Source organism: Heterodontus francisci, chromosome 2 (assembly GCF_036365525.1).
Source record: "Heterodontus francisci isolate sHetFra1 chromosome 2, sHetFra1.hap1, whole genome shotgun sequence".
NCBI classification, from domain to species: domain Eukaryota; kingdom Metazoa; phylum Chordata; class Chondrichthyes; order Heterodontiformes; family Heterodontidae; genus Heterodontus; species Heterodontus francisci.
Window position 1 is genome coordinate 96,293,210 of NC_090372.1, and position 11,165 is coordinate 96,304,374.

The 11,165-nt window shown below is 39.4% G+C and overlaps 1 protein-coding gene across 1 annotated transcript; it reads left to right on the forward strand.

Annotated features, from left to right (window-relative positions):
• Positions 1-3,962: 3,962 nt before the first annotated feature.
• Positions 3,963-6,022, forward strand: sp8b (sp8 transcription factor b). The gene is made up of 2 exons (XM_068050979.1): positions 3,963-3,983; positions 4,637-6,022. Exons 1-2 carry the CDS (start codon positions 3,963-3,965, stop codon positions 6,020-6,022), a joined length of 1,407 nt encoding a protein of 468 aa, XP_067907080.1.
• Positions 6,023-11,165: the final 5,143 nt, after the last annotated feature.

Sequence of the window (11,165 nt, forward strand, 5' to 3'; positions counted from 1 at the left end):
ACAACGACAAAGACAAATGTAGATATCAAAGGGAGAGGCTGTCTGAGATATGTGGAAGCTACCCGGGAAAATAAACTGTAAGAACAAAAATGTACGGGAAACGGGAAGTAAAAGGGAATGGGGATAAAAATGGCTGGTGAGAATAAAATTATAGAGAAAAGGTGATGGTTGAGCCAGCGATATGATAGATAAATGGAAAACAGGCAACAAAGAAAGACGCGAGGATAAACATCACACTAAAATACAAATAGATTAAACCGGCCTCGATGAAATTGAAGAAACGTGTAAATGAACAACAGAAACACGGGAATCAGGCTGAAGAGATGCGGGTGGGATCGAGAGAGTTAATAAAGGATGGAAGAGAAAACGGAAAGGATGAAAAGGGAATAGTAAGGAAGAAACTGAGGCTAGTTGACAAGAACCTTGGACAAATAGGTACACGGAGAAAGAGAAACAAAATATGAGAAAGGTCAATAAGTAAGTGGTTTTATTCTCCTTGGAAGTACAAAGATAAACATATGACAATGTATACTGGATAATTGCGATGTCAACAGATCAAAATTTATTACAAGCTTCATAACTGATATCCCGGGCGTGAAGTGTTTTACAAACCGTCCATCCACCGATCCAGTCTCATTAATTACAACCTGATTCAGGCGTTTGCCTAAATCATGTCGGAACCTGAGCAGAAACTTAATTCCGCTAACAGTAGCGGCTATCCAGAGACAGCGCAAAAGGTCCAGGGTATAGGAGGTCTTATCGGTGGATTTTTGACCATCCCCGTATTTTCTGTTACAGAATCAAGTAATAGATACGTCCAGATGTGTCTCCGGTTGATCTTAGGATGTAAATTAGATACCTAAAGCTGTTCTCCAAATCGAAGAAACAGAGAAATTAATCTGTGCAACTATCAATCATAGCCTGTAATAAAGCAACCGACATGGATGAGACAGATGATATGATTAAGGAGCTGTGGTCGTTTTAATTAACTTTTTGCTGTCCTGTAATGATCAAACTGGTCAACAGACCCGGTCAATAAGCATGTTAATATCAAACAAATAAAACTGGGGATGATTAAAAACCTCCTGGTTTATTAAATTTGAAATTCAAATGAAATTTATGCTGCAGGCGCATACAGAATGCTAATGTATGCTTTCTTTATTAGGAAAGAACTTGCCTTCTGCTGGAATGATAAGTCTTCTGACAGTGAAAAAATCTGCTTGAAAGTATTTTCTTCTGAATTATTTGCAGTCGCTACAATTGGATAAACAGAGTAATCCAGGATTCTAACTGTTCATTTTTAACAGTTTGCAAAGGACTATTATTGCAAAAAAAACTTTGATGAAAATTGATAACATTCATTAATGTAGTTTTTGAAGAAATGCGTATTCGTGTTACTAAGGCTTTATATGATAATAAGTAAGAAAAAGTAAAACAATAATACATCTAGATTATTTTTCACTTTAATTTAACTAATTATTCATAATTAAAGGCAATAAAAGTGCAAACATTGTGCAGATGCATATCACAGGTAAACTTAACTGTAAAGTCGTTGGCGGAGAATGGTTGAAATGTAATGGATTTGCCTCTCATTAACTACATCCCATATTTTGGATTATTTTGAATTGGAGGAGTGAAATAGGAGCACAAACCCCCGGCACCTCCAGGGACAAATTCATAAATCCACAACAATGCAAACTTTTGCTAAGTATGCAAGAGTTAAACATCATTTTGAGGGGAAACCTTACTCCGCAAAAATGCACAAACGCATTAAGTGTACTTTAAAATAAAATTACAAATGTTCGAAACTATGAACCCTTTTAATAAATCTAATAGCAAGAGGTTCAACAGAGCACACGTACGTAATCACTTCTTCAATACTGTAGTTCGATTGTGTGTGACATATCTTTTCAATAAGTTTAGTTGTACTTCTTGGTTGAATGCTCTATTTTTAAGAAGTTCATATTTGTATCCTATTAATATCCTCATGAATACTCGTGTGACTATAACGTTTTATTGCACCTGTATGCTTTAAAGAACGAAAGTTTTAACCATATGTTTCCCATGACTGAATGTGCAAAGTTGTAAGTATATATAATGAAATGGCTCACTTATGAGCTAAAGTTTAGAGTTTTAAGTAATTGAGAACTTGTTGAAAGATAGATACGTATAATGTTTGTAGTTAAGGAAACATTTGAAAACAAAGCAATAGTTCACCAAAATCGATTACAATCAATAGCTTCGATGAAGAACAATGTTTTAACGACTTATTGTCTTTTCTAAAGAAAAACATTAAACATTGTAGTTCCGTGTCTGCTGGTTTGTCAAACTGATTTACTGCACTCCGTTCTTTTCTTTGGCAGTAGCGTGCACCCACTATTTTTTATCTCATGCTTTACATATTTGTCGCTGACCTGTTTTAGAACAGCTTATGTTGATGTTTTGCTAAGTTAAAAAAGGCGGATTCGGAGTTTCCTTTATTGCTGGTTTACTTGCTGTTTCTGAAAGGTAAGCACGTCGTTTACCCATTTATTTGTTAGTTGCTCTTAAACAAGCTTGAACCACACATGTTTGACCAAAGAAGATCATTAACACATAGCATGAAAGAGAGAAGTAAAACATTGAACGATGCCCATTTTGGGAAAATATCAATTATAGACATTTTGATCTATATATATATATCATTAAAGAGGTCGGTAAGGCAAAGTTAATTCTTTTATTTGTTAAACGGAGTTCCCTCCTTTTCCCACCCCTTCCTCCTTCTGGGCTGTCCAGTCACGCCTTCTCAACATGCTAAAATCATCACCATCAGCAAGCTCAAATAAACACGGCATTAATTTTCATGAACACGATCGTTTCAACAAAGGCTTAATAGGGGTTCTTTGGAATATCTATATATTAAATATGGAAGCAGAATGCGATCGCGTACGGTACACCTTGAAACCAAATTTCAAACTTATATCTGGAAATGCATGCGTTTTACACATTGTAGGCAGTTTGTCTAACCTGGGTATCACTACTTTTTGCCTCCTTTCATAGTCCATTGATTGTTATCTATGGATGAAAGATCAGCAGACGTTTATGTACAGCAAACTTCAATGGCGGAATTGGTTTCGTTCAAAATCCTTAACAGGATGCCTGTTTAGCACTTTAGTTTTAACAGGTCGTGGAAAAACTGGCAAAACGAGTCAAAAGAAGGAGATCTAATTAAAGGAACAATTACTTCCGTGAAAGTTCGCTTCAAACAATGTTTCACATAAGGGAGATTCTCTCAAACGGGGTTCAGTTCAGGATGAGGACAGATTCATAAAACATTGAAATAATGTCACCGCTCTGGTTAAACTTCTTTTTTATAAAGACACGGAAGTATCAGAGGGCTTAAAGCAAAAAAAGGAAACCAATCCAAACGATCAATTATCGGAACATACCACAAACAAAGCAAGCAAATCATATTTATTTAAGGTATTACAGAATAACCTGATCACTGGAAAGTCAAACAATTTGTTTTAAGTTCAATTTACACACACATATAAATCGCGAAAAGTATTAGAAGACTTTGGTGTAGCATTAATTTAAGAATTATGGTAGGTGAACAAAGGACTACAGCTCATAGCTTCAGGTGTTGGCGGCTGAGATATAGGACGAGTCAACCTTTAAAACAAAAAAGACAGACGCCTTTTGAATAACATATCCAATTTAGCCCTGAGCCCTAAGCTCTGGTGTAATGTTTTTTCTAGAGGAGCTGAGTGGAAGAGTGCGTTGGGTGACGTCACAATGCGTTGTGTCACGAGATCAGCGAAGCTGATTGGCTGGTGGCGGCTTAGCGGTACTTCAAAGGCGAGAGACGCTACAATTGTGGTTGAATGGGCGGAACTGATCATTGTATTGCACACCTCGAAAAAAAAGTGCTCTGATTTATAAATAATAAAAAAGAGATCCTCTGAGGAGGGCAGTTTTTTGTGATGGCAACTTCACTTCTGGGGGTGAGTCTAAGGATTTTCTTGCTGGTTTAATTAGCTCTTTATTGTTAGATCGAGGTGGTTCAAAAAGTCCCAGTCAAGGCAGGGCTATCAGTCTCCTGTTGAGTTTTTTTTTTAAAAGCAAGAGGTAAAAGAAGGGCCGAGTCACATTTTAGTTTGGCACCGCTCTAAGGGCATTTGCACGAACTTCCTCTGAGCGCGATCCCACGGAAAGACAGAGGGAGGCCTTTTTTTACATTTCAGCAGAGTTACCTGTGAAATTTTAAATTGCCTTCTGATTTATTCTTACGATCCTCCAGGTTCTACAGGTATGTTAGTTATATTCTTTTTGATGCAGTTTGTGGAGTTGGGTGAGGCCCAATTCTGTATTTTATCTTGAAGTTTGTATTATGTTAAAGACTAAAGAAAACACTTTAAAAGCTGATAATGCACTGCTGTTTTCTACTGAGTTTCACAGCTACACGTTTTCGTAAACACATTCACTGCCAATTTTTCTTCTAACTTAAAGGACGTAAATATATTTGAATTAACAGTGCAACTTTAACTCTGCCAGTGTAAGCTGGCTGTAAAATCAGTTGCTGTGCTAATGTGCTCGTATCCAACTGGGCTTATTGCAACTGTATGCATTTTTTTGTTTGTTTGCCCACTCTTTGCAGGAAGAACCGAGGCTCGGATCAACTCCTCTGGCAATGTTGGCTGCTACATGTAATAAAATCGGCAGCCCGAGCCCGTCTCCCTCTCTGTCGGACAACACGTCTTTTGGAAAAGGTTTCCATCCTTGGAAAAGATCAGCTTCCAGTTGCAACAGCGGCTCTAGCCTTTCTGGCTTTGGGGTGTCAGGCTCCAGGAACGGGGCAGGACTGTCAGACTCATTCAGTGTCAACTGTTCATCGGGAAGCAGCGCCTTCTCCCTCACCTCCAACACCTCTTCCACATCGCCCTTTGGGAACGAGTACTCGGTCTTTCAGTCTCCAGTTTCCAGCAGCTCCCAGGACGCTGCCCAACCTGTCTTCATCTCCAAAGTTCATACGACAGTGGACACTCTGCAAAACAGTTTGCAAGGCATCTACCCCCGTGTTGGGATGGCACATCCGTACGAGTCCTGGTTCAAACCGTCCCATCCCGGGATAGCAGGGGACGTGGGGAGCAGCGCATCGACTTGGTGGGATGTCCACCCAGGAACAGCAGGTTGGATTGACGTTCAGAACCCCAACGGGGCCCTGCAGTCCTCCTTACACACCAGCGGGCTCCAGTCATCTCTGCATTCCCCTCTGGGCGGCTACAACTCGGACTATTCGGGTCTCAGCCACTCGGCCTTCAGCACAGCCGGCATCAATGGGGCATCTTCTCACCTCCTCAGCAGCAGCCAGCACCTGATCACCCAGGATGGCTTCAAGCCTGTTTTACCACCTTCTTACCAGGACTCGGCTCCTTCGCCGCTCGCCGCCAATTCCATGCTGACCAGCCCGGCTGCCCTGGGCGGATCTCCGCGCTCCTCGGCCAGGCGTTACTCAGGACGGGCGACCTGCGACTGCCCCAACTGCCAGGAGGCTGAGCGCCTGGGGCCAGCCGGGGCCAGCCTGCGGAGGAAAGGCCTGCACAGCTGCCACATTCCGGGCTGCGGCAAGGTCTACGGCAAGACTTCACACCTGAAAGCCCACCTGCGCTGGCACACGGGCGAGAGACCTTTCGTCTGCAACTGGCTCTTCTGCGGCAAGCGCTTCACCCGCTCGGACGAGCTGCAGCGCCACCTCCGCACCCACACCGGCGAGAAGAGGTTCGCCTGCCCCGTGTGCAACAAGCGCTTCATGCGGAGCGACCACCTGAGCAAGCACGTCAAGACACACCAGGCCACCGGGGTCGGCGGAGTCGGCGGAGGGGCCGGAGGAGCCGGGGGCAATGGCAGCAAGAAAGGCAGCGACACCGACAGCGAGCACAGCGCCCCCGGCTCCCCACGCTGCCACTCCCCGGACCTGCTGCAGGCAGCAGCCCAGGGCGGCTCGGCAGCCGCGCTCAACGGCCATAACAACGGCCTTGAGTGAAGGCGCTTTCAAGAAACAGCAGAAACCTGGGGTTAAAACTTTCAAAAAGAGATTTACGTGTAAGTAAAAAAAGGAGCTTTAAAAAAATCAACAAAAATGCACCCAAATCTGCTTTGCTCGCATAGCCTAGGTAGTTCAGGACAAAAAAAAATCCAATTTGCTTTAATTTCACCATGTCCTACACTTGCAATTGTGTGATTTATTCGTTTAGGTAGAAATACCTTTTCTTGCTATTACAGTTTAGCCGCCTGATACTGCAACGCTTACTTCAATCCGTTGCAACAGAGTTTAGAGAAATCTTTGCATCCGCTCAAAACAATTCTAAGTTTTCTTTGGAATCCAAAGTCTTCTGTTGTGACCGGATTACAAAACCTTGGTGAGATCACAAAAAAAGCTGCTGTGTATGTTTTCACCTGTGCAATGCCGGTAATTCGTTTGGTTAACTTCGAACAACTCTGTAAATCGACACTCCTTGCCTCTGTAGATGCGAAGGTTTCTCTAAATTGTACCTGTATTCCAAATATCTTTAATCCGATAAAACGCACAATAGTCACATATTCACAGGGCGAAACATATTCGGTTTCTTTTTTGTCCTTAACTACCTGAAGAAGCTCCAACACTTGTAGCTACGAGTGCAAATTCTGCTTCTGCAGGAGATGATTTGTATGTATAGTATTTTCGCCTGTAAATTCTTCGACAAGTATTTGAACATGTATATTAAGGTACTTATTCTTTACGTTGTCAAAAAATAAAGGGACGAATTGATTTTAAACACGATGGACGGCGCCGTGTAGTGAGACTGAAAAGGATAACAACTTTGTAAAATATTTGCAAGGCTTTGTAAAACTGGGGTCATGATTAAGAATAGTTAATTATTAAATAATTACTCCACCAATATCTAGGTGTGAGATGTTATTTGTCCAGGAGACGACTTGTATAGTATTTTCCTGTAAATTCTTCTGAAAAAATATTTGAACATATATAAGGGTAAATTTAAGGGTCTTTTTTGGTTGTTGTCAATAAAGTTACAGTGATATGTCGCTGGAGAATTCATTGCGATTTTCTGAACTTATATATATCTTGAGGTGTATGCATCGCACTTTGAGAACTTTTTTTTTCTTATTTTCGATTTGTGAAAAAAAACCTTATAGAATGAAGCAGACGATGTTCGGTAAATGTTGAATGGCTTTTTATTTTATTTAATGGAGCATGTATCTACTTATTTGCATATACTGGCAGTCAGATAGTTTAAAGGCAAATTTCGCATATATTTCGTAACAAGTGGGTTTGCAGCAGACCCCAAAATATAGAATAAATCCTGGAGTAGATCTGACCTGGTGTCTGCGTGTATTTGATTTTTTTTTTAAATAGAAAAGTACTTAAACTTTCATATTAACTGGAAATATAGTCTATAATCTTTAAACAGCCCACTTTATGAAAACAAATTTGTAAAATACAATTAGGTGCACCTTTTAGAGTAACCCAGCGTTATTAACAGTTCGAAAGACGCAACGAGTACTTTAGGTTTCTGAACTCTGTCGTGTTCTGTGCACTTTTGAAGTGTTAATTCCTCTCCATTTGAGAGAGACCGTCCTTAGGCTGTATTTAATACGTCTTCTTTGTATCTCGGCACAGACATGGAATTAATTGTATCTGAAATGTGTGTACCAAAATAAAATAATATATGTACAGCAAACTTCAACGGTCAAACGCTATTTTCGGTACAATTTTGCAAAAGATCATGCAACAGTTTTTTTTGTTAAGATGTGAAAAAGCTTTGTGAACACCTATTTGTTTCTTCAGGACCACTTTGACTCTGGTGATATTTGTACCTTTCTAGTTTATAAGTTCATAATGTATTGCTGCAATGAAATGTATGAAATTAAAAAAAGATTTAAATTGTACAAGAATGATTGCAATTCAAACAGGAGGCAATGCACTTTTATAAAGCACATTTCGAATTAGCTATGGGAAGAGTCCTGAAATATGGATTGACAGAAGTAAAACGAATACATTCAACATAAGTTTCTGAAAAATTAAAACATATTGCTCTGCCTTCATTCCTTATGTCACATGTTGTGGTTTAGGCTGACCAAAGGAAAAAAAAATCCTGAATATTTTCTCCTCGTCCAGTTAAATGGTAAGAGAAAGAGAATCCTCAGAACAACTACTGTTACAACTTATTTTGACATTCCAGTTAAAACTATGTGCTGTATTTGCTGTTCTTTTTTTTTTGCTGAGGGTTAGACTTATTTTATAAACAGTCTTTTCCTTTTAATTTGCTGTAGGCATTGTCTGCATTAACAAGAGGTATTTGTATGTTAAACGTCCTAAGAGTTATCTCAAGTGACCAGACTGCATTGCAACCATCAACCATTGATATCAAAGGGGTTCTGTTAATTTCAAAAGCTTTATGTATGTGTGTGGAAAATTTCAAAGGCCTGGGTTTTCACTGAAACGGTCTAGGGAAGTTATTTGAATATCGTTAACTCCGGTTGTAAAAGACTCAAGGAGCTATTCCCAGCCATTACAATACTTATTGTGCCGTTTAGATAAAGCTGCTGCCTTAGTAATTACCAATTAACTAGTAGCGATGGGATTTGGCCTTTAGAGGCTCAGTTATAATTACATACATTTCATGTCGCGGTAAATTAAGGAAATTCACAGAAAAACCGCATATAAAAGTTGTAAACTCGAGCCAATTTAAATTGATTATCGTTCTCGCTCATATAGTTATGCTTTTATTTTTCTGATTGTAAAGTTGCACTCTCCAGGGCCACGGTCTAAGTCAGTACTCAAATACTGCAGAAGCAACATTCTCTCCCGTCTGCATTTTATGCATACGGCTCATTACAAGAGTGAAGATAACAATAAAACATATCTATTTCACCATTTTGTCTTTTGTTTCCATCTCAGAGTCCCACTGTGAACCAGTCAAAGGCCAGGTCGTGTTCTAAACAATTTTTCCTGTTTGACGATCTTTGTGGTGCCTGGAATTATTGTTCTACCTTTCCTTTGGTAGATACCGTTTTCTGACAGCTTTAATTTCTGTCCGAGTATAAAACGTTCATATTTTCATTGGTTTCTAGTGTATTTTAAAGCAACATCCTTATTTTAAATCACGTTCCTGCAATTATTTTTTCATGCGCATTATTTGAAATTGTGAAAGCTATGTTTTGTAACACAGCACATTTTCAATCGAATTCAAAGATCATTATATTGTAATACATATTGTAATAGAGAAGGGTACAGAGGTAGTAGAAAGTAAACGGTTTCTTATCTGATTTGAGACCAAAGGTTGCAGATCACAGCTCACAGATCAAGGCCGAGCTGAGATCACTGTTGCCCTGTGGGTCAACCTGTTGTCCATCAACAAGTAAACTCCCGACTAGTGGACAATTTACAGCCTTTCTTCTCGAGAGGTCACTTAATGCAAGCACTTTGAAATCGTCCTGTTATGAAAATGACTTTACACTGCAGCAGTAATATAGATCTAAATCTGTGTGTACCTTTTTAATGTAACTGTACAGCTTCAAAATCTAGGATTTTCGCTATATTATTATTTTCAATGATACAGTCTGAATGATTTGTTAAACGCACCGTTTTATACAATAACACATTTCATTAAGACCGCCGACGGATAATTTCAAAAATTGTGAAGTCATTATTTTGCAAAGCTGTTTCCATTGAGCGAGGTTTGAGGGAAGTGTTTTGCTGGAAGTTACTTGCGGGGCTCATTCACTGTATCCGACCCACAGAGCAAGTGTTGCTGTGGCTGATGGAGGTGCTGCTGGTGATAGAGGCATCCTGGACTAAAGAGACTTTGACAAGGTAACGAAGACTGGGGAAATAGGTCAGAAACAGCTCGGGTTCTCATCTGTTACTAGTATTGCTAAATATTGTTTTATATAGTTTCCGATTTTTAAAAAAATCCCGGAGACTACTTGCATATTTAGTATTTTTGATTTATCCTTTCCTTTAGTCAGACGGTTGAAACATCAATTTCCCCATGATTTTGAAGTCGTAGAAGTAGGGTTGTGTGTTGGGGAGGGGGAGGAGAAGGATCGTCACACATTTTGGTAAATGATTACAATCCAAGCCTTCCAATCTCCGAGCATGTTGCAATCTATTACAGCAGATTAAATGCGAATACGCATTCGATTCAAAAGTCCCCATCCCATAATTTTGGTAAGAAATTCGCGTATTGTCTAACGTGAACTATAAAAAATAATGTTTAAAAATAGCGTTTCCGTTATTTGGTCTATTTGTGTTTGCAATATGAAGGTCAAACTTTCACACGCGCGCATTTTTCTATTCAAAGTTTTCAGTGATAAACTTCTGGTACCTTACAATTACCAAGTTTCCTTAGCCAAAGCTAAACATTTTAAAATGAATAACTAAGTGTCTGGAACACAAACTTACATAAAAGTTTGCGTATTGTTCAACCTTACAAAGTAACCTATTAGTTCGTATTTCCAGTTAAAAATAAGTCACGTTGCAACTCAGATCGACTGCAAGCTTTCTTTTACCTATAGCCCGTTATTCCTGAGTTGTAGATTATAATGAAGCACTGTAACATAAAAATATAATTTTTAGTCGAGATGCTTGGAATTTCCACTTCAATGCTTCTGGCCGGACATTAGCATCATCAAAAACATCTCCCTCAAATTAAAGTGGATACTTGGAAACAAAACAATGGAAATTTACGTCTCCTTTCAACAAATGCATCAAACCGATCTACACTAATTATTTATAATGGTCCAATTTAGTTGAAACGCAAATGGTTTGAAACCATTTTCAGTCATTTCAGCAATCAGTACCAGCAGACTATAAACTGCTCCAGAGAAAGCCTTCGTGCTATTAAGCGTTTATTAGGGCACCAGAAACATACAAAGAACCGCAGTGATTTATAGAAAAATAACTTACGCGATGCTAAAGCAACATGTGCATTTAGATCATGGCACCCGACGTCTTGGGACGAATGAATGATGGTTCAATATTTAAAATGCAACTAATGGTTCCAGAGGCTATGTTTATTCAGATAGGTTAATGTTGGAAAACCTGATATTTCCGTTCATTCCAGCAAAGTAGCCGAAGGTTCAATATTTTTCTCTGCTTGATTCTTTTTAGCGCAACCAACAAA